The sequence below is a fragment of the Puntigrus tetrazona genome, chromosome 14 (genome assembly GCF_018831695.1).
Source record: "Puntigrus tetrazona isolate hp1 chromosome 14, ASM1883169v1, whole genome shotgun sequence".
In the NCBI taxonomy this organism is placed as follows: domain Eukaryota; kingdom Metazoa; phylum Chordata; class Actinopteri; order Cypriniformes; family Cyprinidae; genus Puntigrus; species Puntigrus tetrazona.
In genome coordinates this window covers 7,009,344-7,037,336 of record NC_056712.1, presented here as the reverse complement: position 1 = coordinate 7,037,336, position 27,993 = coordinate 7,009,344, and the positions used below count along the sequence as shown (strand labels likewise).

Genomic DNA, 27,993 nt, shown 5'->3' with positions numbered 1-27,993 from the left:
ATATATATATATATATATACATATGTGTGTGTATGTGTGTGTGTGTGTGTATGTATGTATATGTGTGTGTGTATGTATGTATATATGTCTACCCATCAACTTTATCCCTAGAGAGGTATACAAAATGTTTACTTTAATAGCAGCAACTCATTTTCATTTGCTCTTAATTGCTGAAAATATTTAGAAATGATCTTTTCATCATCGCACACTTCATTTTGGCATTTTAATCAGATTGATTTGAACCGTATAAAGATTGCTTTGTTATTACAGGATCATCTTTTGTATGCGTTTTAACGGTTTCCAGCCCTTTATCCATCTCTGTCTCACCTTCCACATTCTCGTACACTCATCAGTAATGCTGGTTCGTGACTGGGCTGGTGGGTGTGCACGCTTGTCTGTGAAATTATGAATGGGGTGTGTGTGTGTGTGTGTGTGAGCGAGAAAGAGAGAGAAAGGGAGGGATGGAGAGACACTGCATTGTGAACCGAGAAGGATTCACTCACCGACTGCTCACCTTCACAGACACGCAGGAGAAGGGTAAGCCTTCATCTATCTCCGTTTTATCATCCTTCCATTACAATCAGATCTTTAATAGTATGTTTTTATTGCATTGTGTAACGTGCTCCTGTCTTGAACACCGGTGTGTGTGTGTGTGTGTGTGTGTTATAGTGCTCTATTTGTATGCAGCAGTTGCTTCAGAATCACTGAAGGGTGAATTGACTCAAACTGCTTCCTATTCTGATGATTTGTGTTCAGTAACATTGACTAAAATGTGTTTGTTTCCTGACATTCAGAGCCCTGGTACTGATCTTGCTCTTTAGTGCCTATGGAAGAGGAGAATGAGTCTAATTCAGTCCTCCCTGCTGAATGTTTTCTTTTAATAATTTATTATGAACAACAAATGAAGGTGTTAGTGTGTTATTAAATATGTACTGCAGGTCTGACTCACAGAAATATCATCACAGCGTGACATGACTGGAACTGATATTAAAGAGATAGTTCACCAAAAAATGTAAATTGTTATATACTCGGAAAACTGAAGAACATTTGTAATCAAATAGTTGACTAGCTACTGACCATTGTGTGTATATATATATATACGTATGTGTGTGTGTGTGTGTGTGTGTGTGTGTGTGTGTGTGTGTGTATAATATATATGCACACAGAAGTCAATGGTTATCAACTATTCTTCAAAATATCATCTTTTGTGTTCAGTATATAAAGTTATATCAGATATACCAGTTAACTATGCTTTAGATGCTTTACTAGGGTAATACTATGGTATCTTTTCTTTAAAGAGTTAACGCTGATTTGAATAAGTTTCTCGACCTTCAGAAAATGATAGTCTTTTTCACTCAGCATTATTAAATCCTCATTTGAATTCCAGAACGGGCTGATAGGTTTTACATTAGTCCTCTTAATTGAAGTGTAGTGAGAGGTCACATCTCACCTCACCCTTGTTTCACGTCTAAATCACTTCATTGATTTTTTTCATTTTTTTTTTTTCTCTTTCCAGCCTCTCTTGTGTTTTGCCCAGAACTGGAAAAAAAAAATCATCCATTATATCAATGGTTCATAACCATGTTCTTAACGCAATATTAGAAGGCCATTTCTTTTATTTTTGTTGTATTTATGACTAAGCTTTTTGGTGGTGTTTTTTTGTTGTATTATTAACAAATAATTGATTGGTTCAACCACATATATATATATATATATATATATATATATATATATATATATATATATATATATATATATATATATATATATATATTTTTTTATTTATTTATTTGTAATTATGCAATTATATAAATAACTCTAAATTAATATATGTATTATTAAATTTAATTTACTGTTTTTCATGTTAGTAATATTTCTGTTTTATTAGTGTAATCTATATAATTGCATAAATTAGTAAATTATCATAATACTATGATATAAATATCTATATATAAACGTCTGTAGATTCATATCTATAGTTTGTCTACTTAATACATTTTTCAAATTATGACTTAAGCAATTTAAACTTGATAATAAAATATACTCTAATCTTATTGCAATATATCAAGTTTTAGAATATAGACATTAAGACTTCTGAATGAATAATGTTATAATAAAATAAAATTTGTAATAATAATAACATTGCATTTTGATTCATTAATCTAATCTGTAATGTATAATTGCAAACATTATAATAATACAAGAATAAATTAGAAATCAATACATAACACATACATAATCAAGCAGTCCTAGACTAAAATAAATCTGAGCGGTTTCAACCAAAAGAAACTTGCACTGACTGATCTTAAAACATCTCGGTGTCTTGGTTTTATCTTAAGATGCACACCAGTAATTGAACTATGGCCTAATCCTGGCTTAAGCTAAACACCGAAACCGGGCCTTAAAGTTATGTTTTACGAAAAAATGTATTATAGTGTTTGTATTTATAGAGTATACTTTTATAATTATTGTTTTACAATTTGTAATATTTTCACTTTTGAGGCTCTCTGGTACAACCCCAGGCTCAGAACTAATGCAATACACTTTAGACTTAACATGTAGGTTACACATACGTGGCTTACATGGTATTGTTGCCAAGTTTCTGTTGAATACAGTGTAGTCAGACATTATCCATTTAAAATATTTTTGGAGAAACTGAAAAAACAAATGTCAGGACGTGTCAAAACTTCCCCAGGGCCCCCAAACCCCCTCAGACCCCGGAGGGTTAAATCAACAACACTGATGAACATACAAGAAACCACAGCAGCCTCTTAAAAAGCTTAGAGAGCTAAGAACAGCTCACAGAACAATGAAGATCGTTGGTTATCATTCAGATATCCGCTCATCTGAACGTGTGCGTGTGTGTGTGCGCGCGTGTGTGTGTGTGTGTGTGTGTGTGTGTGTGTGTGTGTGTGTGTGCGCGCGCGCGTCTCCCAGTGGCTCAGAAACGTCACCTTTACTGTTGTTGACTCACTGGTGTGGATGAATCGATAAGAAGTGGCTTCCTCCTCTCGAGCCACAGAGCTCTTTACAGCGACACCAGCACATCGAGAGTTTAACCTCTCACACTCACGCTCAGCTTCTCTCACACACGCACACACACACACACACTGTCCAGTGAGGATGGTTCGTTTAATGTTGTTAAACAGGCAGTGGATTGTGAGCGTTTAATAAACAGCTGACTTTAAGTTTTTGTTTATCATTAATTCAAGTCTTTGTCTGCAAATTGCATGACAAAAAATGGCATGTCAGAGCTGCTTTTTTTCTTATGCAGTAATTTATTTTGTCATGCAAAAGTAGCATAAAAGGAATGCATGTGTCTTGTGTACTAAGCCTTTATACATCAACATTAACACAACGCTGTTGTGACGAAAGCATTTTTGCTTTTTAGTATTAAAACTTTAAAAGCGAACTTCTAAATGCCCTGCACTGATGTTACGCCAGGAAAAAAACCATACAGTATCATTTGTGACACTTTTTAACTAGGAACATGTACAGAAGGTGCTCACTAAGCACTACCGTCATGGTGAGACTCCTTAAATTAAAATACGCGATAAACATTATTTTAACAACATTACATGTAACACAAAAACCCTAAAAAATAACTGATAAGAAAAAACTAAGAAATCTACTAAGAAGTCTTTCAAAGAACGAATCAAATTCAAGCCAATTTAAAATGCAATGCAGGGAATTCTGGGAATGTCAGTTTGTTTTTTTCCCCTTAAACAGGTTTTTACTGTAACATTTTCATTTTTTTTACTGTTTAAATCAGTCTTTTTTTTTTACAGTTAATGATCTTTGGCATAAAAGAAAAATGACTAATTTAGGCCACATGTCCAGGGTCACGTATTTAATATGCAGAAGGCCTCTAAATTATGAATATGATCAAAGCTTTGCTTTCATCGTGTTGCATTTGCATTTCGTTTTGATCATAAAACTAAGCATTTCAATATTGTTTTAAGACATAGGGTATTATCTGAGATTATTTTGCACACTCATGAGTATGTATGTCTGTATTCCCCCTATACGAGCATGTACACTCAAAAATAAAGGTACAAAAGTTGTCACTAGGGGCAGTACATTTTCAAAAGGTACACTTTTGTACCTATTAGGTTAAAATATGTACACATTATACTAAAAGGTATATATTAGTACTAAGTATCATAATTGACCTATTATGTACAAACACGTACCTTTTCAAAATGTACTACGACAGTGACAGCTTTTGAACCTTTATTTCTGAGAGCGTATTATGAATATAATACTCGGCACACACACACACACACACACACACAGAGAGACACACACACAGATAATCCTATATAATTAAAAATAGACTTTAGGTTACCGTTGATTGTTTCTTAGACAATGATTACTGTGCTGTAGTGCCCTCTAGTGTTAGTGAGACGAGACACACTTCAGCTCCATATACTGTGTATGATAACTGCTCTTGTGTAATAATAGTTCATTCTCTTCTGTCTGACAGGCAGCTGAGCGGATAGATCAGATTGTGTTTGAGGAGACGCTTGGTCTGAGCTCACGATTAAATCATGGATCAGAAGGTGAGTAAAAGCTGCCGAGCTGACAGAAAAAGGCTCTTTTGCTGAGTGCTCATTTTACTGTGTGTGTGTGTGTGTGTGTGTGTGTGTGTGTGTGTGTGTGCGCGCACGCATCTTTGCAGTCCACTTCACCTCAGAGACATGCAGTGAAAAGCAGGTCGAAGTCTACAGAGGAGGTCCAGCAAGCTAAAAAGGTGAAGACAACCTCTCTGCAATCAACAAATCAACCAATAATTGATAGCTGCATCAATATAAATGCATGCGCTTTCCTTAAGTTTATTCATTTGTTGATTTTATTGTTGATTTATTTTTTGGATGTCTAGTATAAGACTGGATGCCCAATGTTAATTTTGCCGCAATTTTAGATCTAAAAATGATTTCTAATAGGACGTTGGCAACAGTTTAAAGGTTATTTAAATCTGGTTTGATGCCTCAGACATTTAAAGGAAACCCTGAGTACTGAGGTTTATCACACACAGTGCTGCACATAAGCATGTTCATGCATATGACCGCTATGCAATGCATTTCCTAAATATTTTTGACTCAATAACTGTTTTTTGATTAATGTTAGGCCTTCCACATCCCCCAGAAATCCCTGCCTGGAGGCTCAGAGCTGGAAAAGGTGAAAGTGAGTGAAAATTTAAAACATAATAAAAATAAAATAAAAAAAGAGTAATAAATGGAGAAAAAAAAGGCTGTTAATTTATTAGAAAAATAAATATTTTAGATGTCTGTGTTTGTCATATTTTATATAAATAATACAATTTAAATAATAAAATAAAATTAATCACTGAATATTATTTATTATATATTTATAATATATTAGGTATATTTTAAAATATTACGAGTAAATAAACTAAATACTTCTAAATGGCCAATTTACTTTCATTATAAATGTGTTTGTTGCTTCATTTCTATTTAAAAGCGCTTAGAGTTCAGTGATTCTCTGTGGCAGCTGGTCATTTCTAGTAAATTTGGGCTGTGAGATCTAGCTAACGTTTCTATTTAATGTGCTCTTTTCTGTCATGAGCTATCTGTAGCAAATTGCTATATACAACAGATGAGCTATTATAATTATATCCGGCATAACTTAAAACCGTGTGTTTATCTCTTGGTTCTGTATGTTTCAGGAGGGACCAGAAGAAAATGTGACTCCAGCGTCATCCATAGAAGAGCTCAAGTGATGCTGCCGTTAATCTGTGTTTCTCTCTCTCACACACACACACACACACACACACACACACACACAACGATAAATGCTTGGTTTTATAAAAGTTTGGTATAGTACAGTTCAAGTGTTAGCTCTTACGTTCGTCGGATTTTCAGCAGCTCAACACGCGCACAATTATGAAACCCGCACTTCTGTTCACAGACACGATGTTTCTTATAAACACAGCGCTTTCAGTTTAAATGAACGGCATCTTTGCTATTTCTTTACAGCCAGTAGGTGTAAATGTGTACATTTTGGCAGTCGTATTAATATTTAGGGTGTCTGACGTGATCCACAGAGCCCCTAAAGTGACGTTGTGGTGAAAAAACTTAGATGGAAGTTATGAGATATATTTCAATGCTTTTGTACTGAATGCTTTTGCATTTTGCATCACAAAAGTGATATAAAGCAAGGTTAGTGAACAGTTTTTCACGAGAAGTAAATACACTTTTCCTCCCATCTATTTTTTAAACCATGATGTATTTTTAGAGGCTGCATAGACTCCATTAGATATCCAAATGAGTCTTTTTTTTTCCAGCACATTCTGCTGTCTACTTGTATGTTTATTGAAAGTTTTTTTTTTTTTTTTTTTTTTTTTTTACTCCACGCTGGTTTCTCGTGCATTTAGGCCCCTGTGAGTCAACCAGTGTCAGACGCTCATTTGTTGACTTATTTATTGGCATCGGCTGAACAGAGCTGACGTACCGTATGAGTCAGCTGAAGATGTTGTGTAAGTGTTTACAGTATCCATGCCGTAAGTTAAACAGTTTGTGCTAATAAAGTTTTAACCACTCATCGTGCTGAAGTTCAGTGATTAAGTGAATCGCTCTCACAGCTGTGAAGATAAATGCAAACCTTGCAGTCTATGTAGTTTCTGACCAAAGTAAAATGAAACCGCTGTCAACATGTGTTTAAGTAAAGCTTAAATTTACGGTCATCCGGGATGGAGGCTAGATGAGCTTTTTCTTCATTGGATTCGGGGGAAATGTAGGATTGCATCACTTGCTCAGCAATGTGTCCTGTGCAGTGAATGGGTGCCACGGAGTGCTTAATTTGTACATTAAAACTCCCTGAAAAAAATGCTTGCTCTCTCCAAGGGCCGCTTAAAAGTTGAGCGCTCACCGTCTCCTCCAAAGCCGACTCTCGAGTATCACAGTGAGTTATTTTCTTAAGTTGAACACACACACACACACACACACACACACAAACAATTACATAACAAACTCTGTCCGGACGAGTATCCTCTCAAGCACAGTCGGTTTTGTCTTATATAAGTGAAAACAGAAAAAATGCATGTGCATCAGTAGGATCCCGAAAGCGTGTATTTGGTCTTGTGAAAACAGAGTAGCTGGGCTGTTCACAAGCCGCGTCTTTTGTACGCTCAAGATATTTATTTCACATATAGATGTGCGGCAAACGTGTGCATAATAGCAGATGCATTTTACATGCGATGTCTTTCACTGTCGCGCGAGCAGGGGGATCCGGATTAAGCCCCGGTGCGCGAGAAAGACGGTCCAAACAGCTGATCTACAACTAACCACTCCAGTTTTATAAGAAACATTCATCATTAACATGTTTAGAATTTCTCTATCTATAATAGGCGATTGCTTATGTCAATATAGAAGTCATTTTATCTGAATCAGGAGAGAAATATGCACAGATCAAGCACTATTAAAAAAATCGTTTTAAACCATTAAGTGGGTGCATTTTGAAGTGAGAGGACATCAGGAGATGGACCTTTTCACTGGAGGATGCTCTATTATGGATTATTGTCTTGTAATTTTACCAGACACGATGATTTGAAGTTAAAATGCATTAATGATGGATTTGTTTCCTACAAATATGCAGTGTTTCATTTCACAGGACATTATAGAGCTGGACTCGTGTGGGTTTTTGTGACGTTTTATCAGCTGTTTGGATTCTCATTTTGACGGCACCCATTCACTGCAGAGGATCCAATGGTGAGCAAGTGATGTAATTGGGCAAATACTTTAAGACACAGCATTTAAGGCTTTAAGCAGCCTTCTTCCACACAGATTTAATGAACACATTTCTCAAGAAAGTGAATTAAGATTGCTGCTTCTGTAAATAACCAAACTCTGTGTGTACAGCAAATGTAGCCTAAACAATGCTAAACTCTTGCAACCCTGTTAGGGATGTATTTTCTAATGGCTGTCCTGAGAGGTGAACCGGTGCATCTTGCTGTCTGACTGCTGACACTGCAGGCCTCTTCACAATAATTAATCTGACCAGACCACACATGACTGAAGACTGACCACAGCTGCATGATATAATGCTAAAATCATTTATATTGCTCCATGTGTTTAATCTTCAGTAACTAATTTCATTAGGCTTAATGATTTAATAAACCTATAATGTTAAAGATAAATTTGGGCAGTACTTTTTGTACGGTAAAACACGACTCATTTTCTTTAGCCAAAAAAAAAAAATATATATATATATGGTGTGTTTTATTTGTACTTTTTAAGTATTTAAATCTTTTAGTATATTGATAGTTCAATGAAGATCAACAAAAACATTTAACAATACACCGAAAACCTGTTTTGTTGCTCAGAGGTAATGGCATTAATGCCAGCTGGCAGAGTCTCAAAAGTTCACCTGCGTTGACAAGATCGAGGAAGTCAGATAAACTAGAAAATGTTACTGTTTACCAAGTGACCTTTTCAGGAAGATGAAAAGAGATTTTAAAGCGAGTTCACCAGAATTATCATATTTTGAAAAACATTTAGTGGAGAAACATTCACTAAGAAATTTCACCCTGAATTCACATTGAACCAAACTATTTTGAAGTAGAACGAATGATATATATATATATATATATATATATATATATATATATATATATATAAATGTTTCACTTTTCAATTAAATCTTTCAAAAACAAAAATGTATATGGTTAACTACCATAAAAACAAACAAAAAACCCTCTGAAAGTGTGAAACTTATTTCAGTTAATTGTTGAGGCAACATTTCTATTTAAATTTAGTTTAATAATGCACCAACTATGTGGCATCTCACCACAAGATGTCATGATTTTACAGTAAAGAGAATCCAAAGTCTGAGGAAACGGATCGATTTTAAGATTTTCTTATAAAATCTTTAGAACCGTTCATCTGACTAATAAGAATGTTTATGTGGTTTATTAACACAGCGGTTTATGCATCGCTGATCCTGCATGTGGGTCTTCGCTGGTTTGACTGAACTCTGAGGACCCATGAGTTAATTAGTCAGAGAAGGTCATTATTGACACCTCATGACAGGGATTCCCATATAAACCTCCTTTTACAGTGCGGACTGTCAATTTAAGAGCCTCATCAACCACTTCGGAATCAAATCCGGACCCCTAAAAGGTATGATTAAATGTGACCTTTATATTAATCTGTCAGTGTTACTAGTGAACAATCACCTACTGCTTCTTTTATGTATTAGTCAGACTCTGTAAATCTTATTGAACCCTCACTGTGTCTTCTGTACTGTACACTGTTTTTTATTTCATAAAAAGATCATTGTTTAGGTAAGCACTATGGCACCTCAGTCTGAAGCCATAAGAGTGAAGAAAACGAAACAAAAAAAGCGTATTTTAGGCTATTTATTTGACTGATTTCTCATTTTTATTAAACCTGATGTTCTATAACTAAAATAAAATGATGCAAGAGATGACAAAACTAAAAAAATTGTAAAGAATATAAAAATAAATAATATAACAAAAATTATTCACTACAATACACTATGGATTGTTATTATTATGTTATTAAAAAGAGAAAACCTATATTAAAATATAAGTTAGAAATAAAACAGTTTATTGAAGTATTTACAAGTTTTACAAGAAATACAATTTTTTTTTACTAATTTTACATTTAATACATTTTTTACCTGTCGCTTCTTTGTAATAGTCATATTTATCATCAATTTTTGAGTGAAATAACAGTTTTTGACATGTTTTTTTTTTTGTGTGTATATATAGTGACCCTAAAACACATTTGAACACTTTAAATGTCTTGATGGCATTGCATTAGATAACAAAAAAGTGACATTTATTTTAAAGAAAGCACTCTCAGGACTCTTGTTGTTCTGTGCACGTATTTCTGATTGAGTTCATGCAGTGTTGTGGCAGGCTTGCATTCAATAAAACCATATTTGGCTCTCAGGGTCACAATGGAGAGTCCGGTCCAGTGCTCAGAATGGCATTGCACAAGCCGTCTTGTGATTTTGTCGCTTGCTGTGCTCTTGTGCTGATAAGGGTGAGATTTTAATACTATGTGCGGCTCCATTTATACAAAAGCAGGTCAGTGTGAGAGCACAGGCTCCGAATGCAGAGCTGTTTCAGTGCCGCGGCTGAGAATGAAACGGTGTCTTTGAGTTTGTCATGTGTTTGCTGCAAATGTGTGGAGTGTAGCTGTGTTTAGGCTTTGGTTTATCGGGCAGGGAAATTCAAATGGGCTACAATATGCTTTAGCTGAAGTAAAGCTGTTTTGGGTTTGTCGAGTACAGAGTTCAGACCAATTTGTTCTGAAATTGACACAAAATGTTAAATTTTTTGGAAAAATGTGAAATAATAGCAAACGTTTAGAACTTAAAAGTGAGAACTGATAAAATCTAACGTGAAATTATGCAAGTGATGAAAGAGAGAAAACGATATTTCTTTTTGCCAGACGTGTGTTTTTGTTTTAAGCAATACCTATCCTGATTCAGAAAACGTATAAAATGTTTACATCTCACGAAAGTGCGTATCGTGCCAAATAAAAACCAAAACTCGTGGTATTATACGCAAAAATGCACTTTGGCGTGCATATGCTTCGCTATAGATAGTATAATTGTTGTTGGGGTAGATGCTTATCATATGCACGCCAAACATGTGCATAGCATATACACGCCAAAGTCAATTGCAGTATTATAATATGACTTTCAGGCTTTCATACAGGCTTGGAACTACTTGAGGGATGGGTAAATAACAAACGTGCGTGAAAGATTTTGTTGCGGTCCGCCATTTTGCTCGTAATTTACCCGATCAAAGGCGTCCTCTCGGAGCCGCGCAAAAACGAAACCGAATCCGTTCGCTTTACACGACAGAAGATGGTTTATAAAACTTCCAAGCCTTCGCTTTAACCAAAACCCAGACTGAACGCGCGTTCCTCCTCAGAGAGCCACGAACGGAATAAGCGGCACCCGTGGCGACGTCGCGTCCGCCGCACGAGAACATAAGCTGTCATTCACTTTAATTGCTCTGACATTCAAGAGCTCCTGCTTTCAGAGACGCATTAGTATGTGGTCCTGTGAGAGCGCTTTCCAGACAGGCTGAGTGTTTGACAGTAACCTTGACATAAAAAAAAAAAAAAAAAAAAACACATTTACCTGTTATTAAAACGGAGCACCTGTGAAACAAAGCTGATGGCTGTGGAGGCATTCATATGGGAGACGCGGCCGTGAGGGCCCGAGAACGCCTTGTCATCTTCACTATCTTGACAGGCATTCGCTTATTTGAAAGATCGTCGAATAAGAAATACATTAAGTAGGCAATAATGGATCTGAAACGACAGCAGGCTATTCATTTTGATGGTGTTTGAATCAACACTAAAGTAGTTCACCCAAAACGAACATTTTATGATGTAGGTTGCATTCATCCTAAGGTGGCTGGAAATCTGTATGCTGCAGATGACTTATCATTTGCATGTGCATTTAAATATGCAAATCATCTGTGTGGTGACTGTAACCTTTAAATGGGGGGAAAAAAACCCGAACGCTTTAGTTGGAGATCAATGTGCGACAAACGGAAATGGTCTTGAAATATCTGTGATCTCTACACAGACTGCAACATGTCCTCACGGCCAATCAGAATCACCACCGCAGAGTTCACTGGTAAGGTGTCATCTGTAGAGTTAAAAAAAACAACTGTGATTATGTTTATTCAACATCAAATCAGCATTTCAAGAATGATTTCTGAAGGGTCATGTCATACTAAAGACTGAAGTGTAATGATGTGGAAAATTCACAGTAATGAATTGCATTTTATATTAAAAATAGAACACTGTTAAATTTCAGTAATTAATTTCAATTCCTTTTTTTGCTGAATTTTTAATAAATTCAGCCATTGTGAACATTTCTTTAAAAAAATATTGTTTTTTCCAAAAAGTCTTTATTGACCCCAAATGTAGCCTAATATAGACCTATTTCTATATATTATATTGCAATATAAAGTAAAAACATATGAAATGCATTAAAAATTTGACCAATGTAAGTATACCTAATAGACATAACCACAAATAAACATACAGATATTTTGTGTATTTCTTGATATATTGAAGTTCTATAAAATGTATGTTGTTGACAAATATGTTTGCTACATATAATACAATGTAAAAGTCCTCATATGGACATTATTATGTGTGTGTGTGTGTATATAATGTGTTATGTATTATATTTCCTTATGGGTATACATACATATCACATGTTTAGAGCATGTTAAGAGCAAGTATTTGGACGCTTAAAATATCACCATGTTTTTCATTATTACCAAAAATGAGATAAAGTGGCATTTGTTTTAAACAAAACAGCATAAGCACTGTCAAGGGTTTTATAACGAAATAATAAATGCGTTGAAGTGTTTGAATCATATAGAACAAGGCATAATTTGTAAATTTCTTCTCTCTGACCCAGCGAGGGGTCACGACCCCAGAAAAACTAGCACAGTTCTGGACCTGACGAGCGGCTGCCATGACCAGACCTCCAACGGTATTGAGCGTCCTTCATCCAAACCCTGGGAAGCAGGACAGCTTCCCAAAGTCCATTGTGTGTCTAAGTCAAACGACTTTTTAGGCTTTTGCATTCCAGAATGCTTATTTTGAACTCTGCAAAGTAACAATGTGAAACATACACATCGACAACTTGGAGACAGGAACATTGTGTGGATGAAAATGTATTAGACTGTAACTAAAAGGGTTTTTTCTTCTCTGCCAGTGCCCACAAAGACCAGCGAGGACAGACGTGGAGAAATGTCTTCACCGTTCATCAGCTTACTGAGGTTTCCTGTCCTCTTGCTCTTGCTCTACGGGTTTGTGTGCTCGCTGGACATCCTAAGCTCTGCTTTCCAACTCGCTGGAGGTAATTATTCATCCTCAACTGAACTTTACTCCACTTTCTGCATCTTTTAAGCACATCTGTTCTTCTAACACTTTGGCATTTTACTTGGTTTACTTACATTTTTCAAATGCATTCATTTATGCTTTCACACTTTATTGTCATGACAATTAAGCATATTTCTCAGACAGACGTCTCAGTTTTTTTTTTTTTTCATACAATACTAAAAAAATTACAAACTCCAAACTTTTGAATATTATACATAAATATGCAAACATTTTTTTTCTGATCATTTTTTAATTTTACTTTTCCCTGATGTGATGAAGATATAATAGATAAAAATGTAAATAATTTAAAGATTAAAAAGTCTTTAAAGTGCCTTTTTATTTAATTGAATATATAATACACAGTATGCATATTTACCTGCTTTAAAGGGTATGGCAATTAAGCACATTTCCCAGAGGAATTCCCATTTTCTTCTTCTTCTTGTTTTATTTTGGGGTCAAATGTGATTTTAGAATTTTTTAAATGTCATCTCATAAATATCGCCCGTTTCTCTGTGAAGTTGGTTGTTTGAGAAGTGAAGAAATGCTGTGTTCTCAAGGCTGCTATCATCGGTTAGGTATTAAGATTTAGTTAATCAATTCTAAATGTATGTTTATGACAAGGAAGACATGGATTTGCATGATTAGTTTCAGCATGCAGCTCTGCGGAGCATGTCATCTGTACAAAAACAAACCACAATGCGCCGGTAAAGGTTCATTTCACCTCACGCTATTCTGTTGTCGTTCCTTATCAAACCTGTTTGAATGTTTTTTTTCTGTGGAACACAAAAGATTTATTCTGAAGAACGTGCATCAAATTGACAGTGAATGACGGTAGATGGGAAAAAAAATAACTCAAAACAATCAACCATATCTGTCTCAACACTTTGACTGTGTGTAAAGTTTTGTGTTCAGTTACAGTGCACGAGGATGAGCAAATGATGACAGAATGTTCAGAAATAAATTAAATGTTTTAAATGTTTTTTCAGGCAAAGTGGCTGGAGACATTTTCCAGGACAATGCCATCCTATCCAACCCTGTAGCAGGACTCATGGTGGGGATTCTGGTCACGGTTCTGGTCCAGAGCTCCAGTACCTCCACATCCATTATAGTCAGCTTGGTCTCATCTGGATGTAAGAAACACAAGTCGTATTTCTAAACTAAACCAACCTCAGATTAATGTCTTTTCATTATGGCTGTCAGCTCATTTCATTAATTGAAGAGCACTATTCAACATCTTTTGAGAAATTATAACTGTTATTCATTATGCATTCAATTGATCAAAAGGGACAGTAAAGACATTAATAATGCAAAAAATTCGTTTAAAATAAATGCTGACTTTTTGGACTTTCTATTCATCAAAGAATCATGCAAAAATGTTACGGCTTATAAAACAACATTATTCAACATTTATAATAAGAAATTGTTCTTGAGCTGCAAATTAACATGTTCATTTCTGAAAGATCGCTAAAGAATGGAGTAATGATGCTGAAAATTGAACTTTGCATCACAGGAATAAATTACATTTTAAATATATATTTAAATAGAAAGAAGTTGCTTTAAATTATAATAATATGTTAAAATATTATTGTTTTTACTACATTTTTTGTGGTTCATAACATGCATTTTCCTGCACACGTACATATTTTAACCAGATATAAATATACATACTTTAAATTTTTTCCGATCGTTTAAAGGCAAAAATTAGGTTTAGCCAGTCTTCCTAAATAAGATATTGTTTTATATACTTGTACATACAGACATAAAAAAAAAAACCTGCGTTCAAATGCCATAAAAGTATCTTGGCACCTTGACTTTGAAGCCGGCTTATTTTAAAAGCCTTTTGACGTTAGCCACTTTTTATCTGATTCAAACCATCATGAAATTTTTATGAAGTTTCATGACAGTTTCTTTTAAGCTCTCTGTTAACAAAACAGCTGCGACTCGTGGCTTTATTCACAGCGATCATCTGTAAAAGCCGTTGTGACTCCACATACTTTTTTTTGCGAAACTTGGCCCTGGATGACGCAAACGTGTCCTTTTTATTCTACATTATTTCCAGAAATCCTCATCTCTAGATGTTGTTCCTGCTTTAATCAAGTGGCGTCTCTCACGGATGAGCTAATTAGCTTGTGGCCTCAAAGTCCGAGAAGCTTGTGAAGTGCGACTGTCGGAGCCCATTCCAACGAAACATCAGAGTTCAGATGTGATCACAACAGATGCGGCAATTTAATGAGGGAGTTTTGCTTGGGTTAATGAGCTTGTGTTTGACTCAACGAAGGGTTTTAATATATAGATGCTACCGCGGGGTCCGAAAGTCTGAGATCACGTGCGAAAAAGCACGTGACGCCAAATCATTGCTTCCACAATTTTACTTTTTATGAAAAACTTGTCTAAGAGAGATCAAGCACCATTTACGGTCAAAAACCCAAAAGAGTTCTAAACAAATATGCCAGTGAATTAATCTGTGATGGGGGACGGAAGTGTTGTTATTGGATATGGAATCATATTTTTAGCAGAAGCAATGGTTTAAAGACTAAACATCTTAAAGGAGCAGTTCACGGAAAAATTCAAATTCCGTCATTTACCCGCTCACCCTCAAGTATTTCCAATCCTGTAGAAAGTTCTTTGTTTTTCTGAATGCCAAGGAAGGTATTTTGAAGAACCAGGCTACTTGAGGGTGAGGGTGCTTCAATGTTGGGTGAACTTTTCCTTTAAAGACGGATTTGTTTCCTATAAACACTCCACAAGACATGAATTGATTGACTGGAGTGGTGTGGATTATTGTGATGTTTTTATCAGCTGTTTTGACTCTCATTCTGACGGCACCCATTCAGATCCATTGGCGAGTAAATGATGCAGCGCTAAAATTCTCCAAATCGGTTTCGGTGAAGAATCAAACTCAGCTGTAGCTCGGTCGGCCTGAGAGCAAGTACGGTCTCAGCACAATTTTCGGGTGAACTGTTATTTAAATGACAAAACTGCAAAATAAGTGCAATTTTACTAGTCGCCTTGACCTTTGAACCCCACCCCATGAGTGTGAATGTAGTAAACGGAGACCGCGCTGTAAGAGGGGCAGGTGAGTTTCTGAACCCAAAGCAATCAAATCTAGATCTTTTGAAATGCTTTGAAGAGATCAGCCTTGAGTGACACAAAGCTCTTTGAATGTGGCTTGGCTTTTCTCTGAGTGAATGAATTGAAGCTGATGGATGTCAGGAGTGGGTGTGTGTCCGTTCACACAATGCTCTGTAGGCCTTCAGTTAAAACACGAGTCCTGTTTCACTCCAGCAGCAAACCACGGCGGCGTAAGGGGCGGTAATTACTTCGGTTACTGACGCTAAACTACCCATTCATACTGTCTGAATGGAAATTTGACTTGACTCTAATGCTCACCTGATTTAAGAGGAAACAAATGAGAAAGAAATGACGAGGTGTCTGCCGTCACTGAACAGAAGAGATGGAAAATATTTAGTGGTGTTTGATAAAGCGTGCACACATCGGTATTGCTCATGCTTTAAGATCTGTTTGATTTATGTGCGTGTAGTGCTTGAGGTGAAGTCTGCCGTCCCCGTCATTATGGGCTCCAACATCGGCACTTCCGTCACCAACACCATCGTCGCCCTGATGCAGGCAGGAGAGAGGAACGAGTTTAAACGGTACCTGATGATTTTCACCATCGCCGTTATCGTCGCTGATTAATCAAACTGCCACGCAGCCTTTCTGATCACTTAAAGTGTCCGTGAGTTCATTTACAAATGCGTACGTAATTTTGGCTGAATTGATTTCTTTAAGAAGGAATAAAATCAAAATGGTCCCCATTTACGCATGTTCTGGGTCTTACTGTGAATAATTTATAAGTGCATGTTATTCCTAAGAAAACAAATTGTCTTGCTAATCTGTTATCAAAATGCAATACCTTTCATTAAAATCGTCACCTAGCAACATTACTTAAGGTATGAAGTACCATTTTTCGGAAAAAAAGACATTAAAATGAAGTGATTATATACTTAAAACAAGTCAAATCCGTTGGGGTCAGGCAAATAAGCTTCAAAGGAAAATGAGTTTTATTTTTCTCACTCCATTGACAGATTTTTTTTTTTTTAAGAATAAAGGCATTATAAGTTTTTTTTCTGAAAACTGGTCTTTTTATATTGTGTAATTTAGCTTCTAAGGTAATGCATCTTGATTAAGATTTTTTTATTTAATATATATCTATTTGTATTTCTTCATTTAATTTTCTATTTATTTATTATTACCTTTAAAAATAATAATAATAAAAAAATCACTAACCTTCTGGCTTATTCCTTCTCATTATTATTTTTTAATTTCTTATTCCTTCTTTTAGTATTTTATTCATTTTATTTTTATATTTTATTTGCTTTTTATGTATGTAATTATTATTATTTTTTCTGACAGGCCTGTACTGTTTTTTTTCTCTAGTCATGTGTATTTGTGTTTTCTGACAGGCCTGTACTGTCTTTTTCTCTAGAGCGTTCGCAGGGGCGACGATCCATGACTGTTTTAACTGGCTGTCGGTGCTGGTTTTGCTGCCGGTGGAGGTGGCGTCTGGTCTGGTGAGTTATTTGGCCAGAGTCACTGTCAGCAGCTTTCAGCTGCACAGCGGAGAAGAAGCTCCTGAACTGCTGAAGACGCTCACCGAACCCTTCACTAAACTTATCATACAAGTGAGTGTGTGTGCAGTTTATTTTTAGACTGACTCATGTTTCCTTGAGTGTTGAGATATCCAGAATATTTAGTTACAGTACTAGCCCACAGTGACTCAGACAGTGTGATATTGACAGTGACGTCTCACTCTTCTAGCTGGATAAATCAGTAATAACGGGCATCGCTCTGGGCGATGAGTCCATGAGGAATCACAGCCTCGTGAAAGTCTGGTGCAAGTCCAGCAGCTTTGTGGTAACTTTCTCCTGACACAAACATTTTTCTGCACATCTCATGAATTTACCTGAACTTTTACCTATACATCTTCTCATTAACATGAAGAAAAAGATGATGAAATTTAGTTTTATTTTAGCTTGCATGAATAAATTAATGGATGAATGAACAATTGAATGAACAACCAAACAAACAAATACTACTATTAATAATATTAGAAAAAGAAGTAAAAAATGAAAGCGACAAAATAAATGTTTCACTACTACTACTAAAATTAATGTAAATTATACAGAGTACATATATATATATATATATATATATATATATATATATATATATATATATATATATATATATATATAAAAAAAAGACAAATGTTTTAACACAAAATAATAAAAAACATAAAAAAACAAATTCTGTAAAAATATGATAAAAAAACAAACCAAGAGTAGAGATGTTTTTATAAATAAATTATATAATAATATAACAAATTATAACTAAAAGTGCAAAAATAGAAATGTTTTGCATCAAAATAAAGCCTATTAAATTCTAAAATTTTCTCATTTCTCATAAAAATGTATATATATATATAAAAAAACAAACAAACAAAAAAAAGATTTTTAAAATTCAAATTCTCATTACCATAAAGTACTAAAATGGTTTACTTGTTTTGTTTTATTTAAATGTATTCCTACTGTTAGATTACAACATTCATTTTGTGTTCAATAAATCAGCATCGAATACAAGTTTTTAAATGCTTCATAATTTTTCGCAAATAGCTGTGGGAATTTGGGTGGTTAACATGTTGAAATAACTGTGATGAAATATCAGATTTTTTCAGGTTTTGTGAGTTCCATTTTGCACTAGACTGAATTTCGTAGTCTTTACAATGCTTCATGAGTAAAGTTTTTCTGGTCAAGTTGTGTTTGGATTGGATCTTCAGCCACTTACACACTATTGAGAAAACACATCTCCTCTCCAGATGATCTGCTGTCAGTCATCCTCTCCACACTATTTTGTCAAAGTTTACAAGACTGTGTGTCACCTTCTCGTGTTTATCCATTCCAACCAGAGATATTTCACAAGAAAATACCTAGTCTTTTCTGTTCTGCCGTATAGTTTTCAGGTTAATATTCCTCTTTCTCCCTCTCCAGTCCTCAGTGAATGTGACAGCAGCTGCTGTAAAAAACTGCTCCACTGAACTGCATTGTGGGAAGGACAGTAATCTGACCTGGATCACACAGAATATCAGCTCGCAGATCAACACAGAGAAATGTGAGCGGCATTTGAATCTGAAATGTGACATTTTTCTTAAATATTATATTTTTTTGTGTGTGTGTACTGTATTTAGTATAGCAATTTATTTCTATTTAGAGTTTAATTAATTTGTATTTATTTTTATTTTGTATTAAGTATTTATTTTGTACTTTTTTTCGTTATATTACTTATTTTTATTTATCTGTTTTTATATATAATATATATATTATATATATATATATATATATATATATATATATATATATATATTTGTGAATATATATATATATATATATATATATATATATATATATATATATATATATATATATATATATATATATATATATATATATATATATATATATATATATATATATATATATATATATATATATATATATATATATATATATATATATATATATAATATATATATTTGTATTTGTATTACATGTTTTAATTTCTATTTATAATTTGTTTTGGTGTGTATCGGTATTTTATGTACTTTATAAAAATTTTACATTTTCTAATTTATGCACAGAAAAAAACCCATTATATATCATTTAGATTTGCTGTTGAGTCATCAATCATCAACCACTTATCTCTTGGTTGCTTTTGTGCTTTTTTCCCATTCATTTGAATGCATGTGTGTCCATTAATGCCTGTATATTGTCTTCATCTTTCCCTCTTGCTCCTCCGTCTGCTTTCCTCAGGCCGGCATCTGTTTGTGGACTCGGGTTTGTCGGACCTGGCGGTGGGGCTCATTCTGTTAGCCAGCTCTCTGATGGTGCTGTGCACCTGCCTGCTGCTCATCGTCAAAGTGCTGAACTCTCTGCTCAAAGGTCAAGTTGCAAAGGTCATCGAAGGGGTCATCAACACGGGTGAGCAGGAAGAAGGAGGGAGTTTTTTCATGTTGTTGTTTTTTTGTGTTCACCAAGCCTGAATTTATTTGATACGATGTACAACAAAAACAGTCAAATAGAAATTTGTTTTACAATAAAAAAAAATAGCTATTTCAATACATTTTAAAGCTGGATTTTTTTGCATCATTATTCCAGTCACATGGTTCTTCAGAAATCATTTTAATATTCTAATATTCTATAGCTTTGCTGCTCAAAAAACATGTATTATTATTCAAAACGGATAAGTAGAGTTTTTCAGGTCTTCAGGATCCAGGTTTCTGAATGGAATAGTGTAATGTTAAAAAGCCTTTTATTTCGGATGCATGCTGATCTTTGGGTCTTTCTATTACTGAAAGATTCCTGAAGGATCATGTGACACTGAATACTGGATTACTGATACTAAAAATCACAACACTGTTTTGACATATACTACAGGTTTCACAAGCTTACTGTACATCAATAGCTGTCTCTTCTGTGTCTATTTAAACTCTGTATAGATTTCCCGTACCCTCTCGGCTGGCTGTCAGGATATCTGGCCATGTTGATGGGAGCAGGAATGACCTTTATCATCCAGAGCAGCTCTGTGTTCACCTCGGCTATGACTCCACTCATAGGTGCATCTCTAACGAATGGCTTCTTCAGCAGATTGTAGTATTAGAAATGACCCGACCCAACAAAAGCTCATTGTTGACATCACATGAATAAGACGACCAGCGGGCAGCAGCACAAGATTGCTCAGAAACACATTAATAATGCATCCACCCGAGTCCAAAAATGCTTTTTATGTGTTCATACTTTAGGTCAGGGATGTAAAAAATGAGCGTGCAACAGTTAACTAAACAAAAGCCAGCAGAATTGCATTTTTAGGTAAAACTATAGACCTGCATCACTGCAATGAAGTTTGAGATGGCTGTGAGAATCCGTCCGGGGGACTGTGTTTTCATGCTTTGATGAGCAAACACTTAAATAGACGCTAGAAAACTTTTGCAATAACTCCCAAGTACAAAAGTTCCTGTTCGCATGGTGCGTTGCATTTTAGATGCTTACAAAACCATGTGACAATTCAGCTGTTTTGTTTCGCTGTAAATTAATGAACACAAATAATTAGCAGTCATAATTAAACTTTAATTTTTTGAGGTACACTTTTCTTCAAATGTAGGGCAAATGTGAGCGTGAACTAGTAGCTAATAGTGGTGTTGGCTCAAATTAAATATTAACTGCACCTCTGTGAAATCAGGCAAAATGATGGTGCTTTCCCCTTCAATTATTTCATCATTAATTTACACCCATTATATGGAAATGATTCATCAGCTGCCGCATGATTACGATAATTATTAACTTTTCAACCAATGGGGATCTCTCTTTGTCTTTGAAATTACAGTTACCATGGAGATCATAATTTATTAAAGAGAGTGACTGGAGTGTCACTGGACATAATAATAGCAGAATAAGAGTTAAAAGATCATGAGCGTTCACAAAGGGACAGAAACACTGTGACCTATTAAATATGTACATGTTTGTTTGTTTTTTTTTTGTTTACATTTTCCTGCTGCATAGACATTGCGCCATTGAGTGTGTATATACAGTATTTAAGAATTTTATATTTTTATTTGGAAACAAAAGTGACAGTCAATACATTTTTAATACAGTTTAGGCTTAGAGTCAATGTTTGGTGCTTGTACATCAGTGTCATTCATCTAAAACAAAGTGTTGGATTAAAACGCTGTTCAAGGGTCTGTCAGTCATATAATGGCAGTCAATGGGAGCTTTGAGAGTAAAAACAAACAAACATACACAAAACTGATTAAACCCTTCAGCTTGTGATGATACGTTGAGGTCTAAAGACACAAATCGATCGGTCTGCGCAAAAAAAACTGAACAGTATTTATATAGTTATGTTGATCAACCGCAATGTTGGACTGTCCTGAGCATTTTCACAACAGCCAATATGTCTTCTTCTTGCTTTAAAGCAGATAGCAGACTTATAAGATCATTACTGCCACCTATCTCTCAAATGGACCACTGACACACTCTCATCAATCTCAATTAGGAATGCCAATGGTCCAGTTGAGAGATAGGTGGCAGTAATACACTATTGTATTTAGTCTTAGTCTTAGTGAGCATAAAACACACATTAGAAAATATTCATTTGTCACAATCTCACCAACTATGGAATCCAGTTTCCCAATTCTGAATCGGGACTTCATAGTTGGACTTAATTATTAGTAACTATGAAATTCACAAACAGCTGATACACTGTCATCTGTTTTGTGAGATGGTTTCAAATATCTAGATTCAAACTGTCTTGGTTCTCAAATCCAAAGACAGTTACATACATGCTTCATGACATTGCTTTTGACTCCTGTCTGTTCGTGTCTGTCTCCTGCAGGCATCGGTGTGATAAGTCTCAACAGAGCGTATCCTTTGACCTTGGGTTCTAACATTGGCACGACCACCACGGCCATCCTCGCAGCTCTCGCCAGCCCCAGAGAGAAGCTTCCTGCTGCATGCCAGGTACAACAATGACACAGCCGTTACGGAGCACTCAGTGGAAATGTCAGTATTCTAAAATGATTACACTTTATCGAAAATTCAGGGCAAATCTGCTTTCTTTCCAACTGGATGATGAAGAAAATGTATCTTCTGGACGCATAGCACTTTTCTTCATTTAGGCATTTGTTTATGCAGTTTTAGTGGTGCTTGCTTAGTCATACTGAAGATTTGGGGTTTGTTCAGATCCCTAAACGCAAGCATTAAACTCGGAGCTTAACTCGTTCTGCATCATTTGTTTATGAATCATGTCATGAATAACTAAAACTGTTCAGCATGTTGAAGAGAGGTGTACTATTACTTGTACTATTACCACTATTAAATACGTTTTCCACTGCACAGATCTAAACATACTTAAATCAAAATACTTCAACTTGAAAAAAACAAAATGGTATATATTGGATGAAATGTTTTCTTCTTATGGGCACTTTTTTATATTAAATATTTATACTTAAAAATCTTACAAAACGTACTGAATATTAAAAAACAGATCCAAGCTATCTTAAGCCCCCGCACTCATAAGCGAACAGTCTAGTTTGCTTTATTCTTGTACTTTCATATTCCCTCCAGATTGCCTTGTGCCATTTCTACTTCAATATTTTTGGGATTTTACTGTGGTATCCGGTCCCGATCACTCGTCTGCCCATCCGTATGGCGTCTGCGCTTGGCGAACGCACTGCCAAGTACCGCTGGTTCGCTGTGCTCTACCTTCTGGCGTGTTTTCTGCTGCTGCCTTGCCTCGTGTTCGGCATCTCTCTGGCCGGGTGGCAGGCCATGGTCGGCGTCGGTGCGCCGTTCGCCGCGCTCACCATCTTCGTCCTCCTGGTCAACCTGATGCAGTCCCACAGTCCCACGCACCTGCCGAAGACTCTGCGCAGCTGGGACTTTCTCCCGCAGTGGATGCACTCTCTCAAACCGCTAGACAAGCTCATCACCAAAACAACGGCGCTGTGCTGCAGCCCGGCTCGACTTAATGACCCAGATGTGCTCGTAGTGACTCCAGACACAACAAACATCAAGCCAGAGTCAAAGAAACAAAGTGAACAGTGGTATGACAACCCTGCCCTGTCCCTACCTGAAGAGATTTCCTCAGAGCCCAGAGTGTTTAGACTTAGAGGACTAGAAAGATGTAACAGCACGCCATTGTAGATTCGTATTCTTTCCAAAATAAACCATTATGGTTTAAATAGCCTTTTTCATATAATTCTCTATTCCTAAACCTAGTGAGCTGTCTATGTAGAAAGCATTTTAAGGCAGCATATGCGTGAATGCTCCATCTAAGATAATGTTTTGGCCCAATTGTAAGACAGCATATTCATTCATGTAGAAGCCAAGCTCATAATGCACTGCAACAAGCTCAAGAACAAATCTGTCCAAGATGGCAGGCCGATGTAATTACATTTTTTTATACTTAGAGTTTACAGTGCATTCAAAAAGTATTCAGATCCCCTTTGTTTTTGTCCCCCCAAATTTTATGTTCCAGCCTAATACTACAATTGTTTAATAACTTAAACATCACATTTACATAAGTATTCAGACCCTTTATTTAGTATTTAGTTGAAGCACCTATGACAGAAATTACAGGTTCAAGTATTTTTGGGTACGACGGACCAAGCTGTCTGAGGGTCCTTTAGGTGCTGTTTTGCAGATTCCAAGTGTGTTTTCATGCGTCTTCAATGAAGAGAGGATTGAGTTTGGCTACACCGCCGTTAAGCCCAGATCTGTGGCGTGTTGAGTGATGTTTGTCATGTAGGTTTCTCCCATCTGCATATGATCACGGAGCTCAACTAGAATCATCATCAGTTTCTAGACAAGGCCCTTCTTCATCAGTTGTTCCTTTTTGCTAGGCGACCAGCTCTTGAAAGATTCCTAGTTGTGCCAAATGTTTATAAAATATGTTTGAGGTTTATGAAAAGCCACTGTGCTCTTGGGAACCTTCAGCGCAGCAGAAATGTTTTGTAGCCTTTCCCAGATCTGTGCCTCGATACAATCTTGTCTCTGAGCTCTGCATGCAGTTCTTTTCGTTCTCACTCTGATATGCATTGTCAGCTGTGAGGCCTTTTGTGGAGAGGTGTGTATACGTTTCCGAATCATGTCCAATCAATTTCATTTACCACAGGTGGACTCCAGTCAATGTGTAGAAACAATCACAGCAATGATCAAGTGAAATGGCACCTGAGCTTGATTTCAAGTGTTGTTGGAAAATACTTACGCTGAATACGTATGTAAATGTGATATTTCAGTTTTTCAATAAATTTACAGACATTTCTAAAATTCTGTTTTCACTTTATCATTATGAGGTAAGGAGTGTAGATCAATGAGAGAGAAAAAAAAATTGTATCAGACTGCAACATAACAAAACAGTGAAGAGGGTCTGAATACTTTCTGAATGCACTGTATATATCCAGATTTAAATGCTGCATTTATTTGATAAAAACAGTAATATTGTGAAATATTTCTTCTTCCTGTTAATACTTCAGAAATCATTCTGCTGCTCAAGAAACATTTGTTTCTTCAAAATTTAATGTAGATCACTAGGTTTTGGAACAGATGCTCAGTTTTACATCTGGTGCTTATTCAAATTCTAAATGCACTTTTTGAGAAAATTAGTCTAATTGTACTCACAATAACATTTTCACAATAGGTTAAGAGAATTAAATGAAGCTTCAGCTCAAGGCCATTGTGTCTCTGAAGAATCTGGGTGAAGGTCTTGTTGTTTTGTCCTGCAGTCATGCATGAATGTTTATTATCTGCAGCACTATGTAAATCTCGCTGAATAAGCAGTTTGAAAGTCTGCATCGACAGATGGGATCTGTATGGCACCAACATAATAACTTAGGGCCATTCCAGCATTAAATAAACAAATAGTTTGCTTTTTAATTTCGTTGCAGGATGTCAATGTTAAAATGGAGAGTATTATTGGAAAATAGTTTCAATTAAGTATTAAACCCATCTCCAGTGTTTTGTATTAAATGTAATTTTAAAGCACATACTTAGCTCTAGAAAAGTGTTTTGATTTATCCAATAATTTGATTTATCCAATGATAAACACTAAGAATGTATTGAATACTTCTTCATACAGCCAAAAACGCAATATTATAGAAAAAATGTTTAAGAACGGACATGATCATTTTAAATATATACAAGCACATTTGTGGTGTAAATGTTCATCATTTATTTGACAATATAACAAAGTGTCTCCCCAAAACCAATTTAAATCATCCAAGAGACCAGCTCAGACCCATAATCCAGCTTTAAATTGTTATAGATGTTGGCTCCAGCAGGGTACTTTTGTTGTACAATACATTATTTTTTTGTCATACTATTTTTTAAATGCGATATGAGGTATATGTGCATTGTGCAGTATTCAGCAGAAGCTCCATTCTGAAAATCAGATAGTGACGTAAATTCCCAGGTAGCACCTCATGCTAGGGTTGGTGTGACAGACTGAACGCTAATTATCTGGGGACTGTGGAGATGACATTTCAGATGCTTTTATAGGCACATTGACTCACAGAAACGAACACAAACACACATAGACTGCTACTGAGATGAATGATGAATGGGAATGCTACCGGATGGCACTCGGTGTCATAGACCTCCTTTGCTGATACTGCAGTTAATAGTTGGGTGTTTAAAAATCTAAAAGAACAGTCAGTTAAATAACTTTATTGTAAAAATATGAGGCATGAAGCTTAGGTAACCTGCATTTTAAGGAATAGTTCACATAAAAACATAGTTGAAAATTTACTCATCCTCAGGCCATTTAAGGTGTAGATGAGTTTTTTTCTTCATTGCCAAAATATTGAATTTTAGCATTACATAATTTTCTCACCAATGGATCCTTAATTGGTGCCATCAGAGTCCAAACAACGGATAAAATTATTGTCCTCCAGTGGAAAAAGCCCATCCAAAAGCCCTTTCACATCGAAATCCACCCACATAGCTGTTTTTCTTGTACACAGTGCTTGATCTGTGCATATTTCCCTCCTGAATCGGACAAGATGACTTTTTCAATGGAGAAAGCAACAATATAAAGTACTCACAATCAAGCAACGGTTGAAAGTTAATACACCTTAATGGTGTATTTGTTTCTTATTGTAATGTTTGTAGTGTCTGTTTGGACTCTTATTCTGATGGCATGGCACCAATGCAAACAAACTTTTCTAGATCTTGATCTTTGTACTATCGGGCCAAACTGTTTCAAGAACCATTTCATTCCGCGCCAATCCGAGCCGGCCAGTACAGTAACAGTTTTGTTTTCCACTGCGGGACTGATAGCGGATTCAATTCGACTGCGTCAGTCGTCGCTATGGTAACACAAATGGTTACATATGAAATGAGGTGTAAATGACGGATCAGAAATTTCTTTAGATTTTACTTTACTTTAGCAGTTTACACTGCTCAAAATAGCACGCTTAGCAAGCTACAGAGAAACTAGCAGCTAGGTAGCAGACAAGTGACAGATCCTGACTGACGCACGGTTTAGCACGTGCAGAGAATTCCTGGCCGAGAACGGTCTGTAATCATGCTGCGCCGTCCCAGCCTCACATGGAAAAACAACTGGAACCGTGACTGGCAGTTCTTAGAACCATTCGGCCCGATAATGGAAAATGGACTGGGGTTAGTACCTTTTCAGCTAATTTTCATTTTTGGGTGAATTTTTCCTTTAAATATCCATGGGTCAGTTCTTAGGACGCAAATCCAACTCAAACATTTTTGATGAAAAATTATAGTTGAATCCACATTCAGCCTTAATCTGTGACCATGGGCTCTGAACAATTGGTCTTCTATGTCTTAAGTCGGGGAGTCAAAGAGCTTATTCAAACCAAATGTTAAAGGGCTTTTCTTGGGAACAACACATAGAAACCTGATATGTTGAGGCTGTGTTGTGTGTTCATAGAAGCGAATGGAAGATTATGTAGTGTATGTGAAGTACGTATCACCATTTTAATTAACTGTCTGCTTGCCCAGGCCTTTGGGAGTAATGTGACTTATAGGTATGCGAATGAAAGCTCAAGATACAGTAGATTTTGGCCGAATGCAATGGAAGTAATCAATGTGAGAATGTACTAAATGAGAGAAGTCTTTTTTGAGAGAATGAATTTGTTGGATATTTTACATGTCTAGATAAATTTGTCACAGACCTTTGCTTATTAGATTATTATCTTCCAAGTGAATCACAAACAGCGATAAGTCCTTGAACAAGCTGTAAGTGTCTCGAGCATCTCTTGGTGTCTGACTTTGCGTTTTGCAGTCTTTTCATGGAAAGATCGGCGATAAATTCCAGAGAGTGTTTCTGCTCGCCGCAACAGCTCTGATGATAAAAGCTCAGAAGCCATAATAGAAAAACAAGTTTCTGATGAATCCCCTAGAAACGCCTCTGCAGAAAAACACAGCTGTTATCTTAAGATTACCTAAATGTATAAATGGGCAGAAAAGCCGAAAACACTCAAGGCTATTTTGAATACTAATAT

At 35.8% G+C, this 27,993-nt stretch overlaps 1 protein-coding gene and 1 long non-coding RNA gene across 3 annotated transcripts; both read left to right on the top strand.

Annotated features, from left to right (window-relative positions):
- The first annotated feature begins 51 nt into the window (after window positions 1-51).
- On the top strand, window positions 52-6,973 carry LOC122357376. The gene is made up of 5 exons (XR_006252466.1): window positions 52-537; window positions 4,487-4,562; window positions 4,682-4,753; window positions 5,131-5,187; window positions 5,690-6,973. It is a non-coding gene; the product is annotated as an uncharacterized LOC122357376 (long non-coding RNA).
- A 2,036-nt stretch (window positions 6,974-9,009) lies between these two features.
- Window positions 9,010-25,641, top strand: slc34a1a (solute carrier family 34 member 1a). 2 transcript variants are annotated; one of them, XM_043256434.1, is made up of 13 exons: window positions 9,010-9,140; window positions 11,596-11,646; window positions 12,445-12,576; window positions 12,745-12,888; window positions 13,898-14,041; window positions 16,453-16,564; window positions 17,398-17,593; window positions 17,730-17,825; window positions 18,959-19,079; window positions 19,778-19,945; window positions 20,464-20,580; window positions 22,356-22,480; window positions 23,087-25,641. In XM_043256434.1, the coding sequence occupies exons 2-13, from the start codon at window positions 11,604-11,606 to the stop codon at window positions 23,663-23,665; spliced, it is 1,977 nt and encodes a 658-aa protein (XP_043112369.1). In that variant the 5' UTR covers window positions 9,010-9,140; window positions 11,596-11,603; the 3' UTR covers window positions 23,666-25,641. The 2 variants fall into 2 exon arrangements, with proteins under 2 accessions (XP_043112369.1, XP_043112370.1); XM_043256435.1 differs by having other exon boundaries at window positions 12,445-12,519; window positions 23,087-25,640.
- The last annotated feature ends 2,352 nt before the right edge of the window (window positions 25,642-27,993 follow it).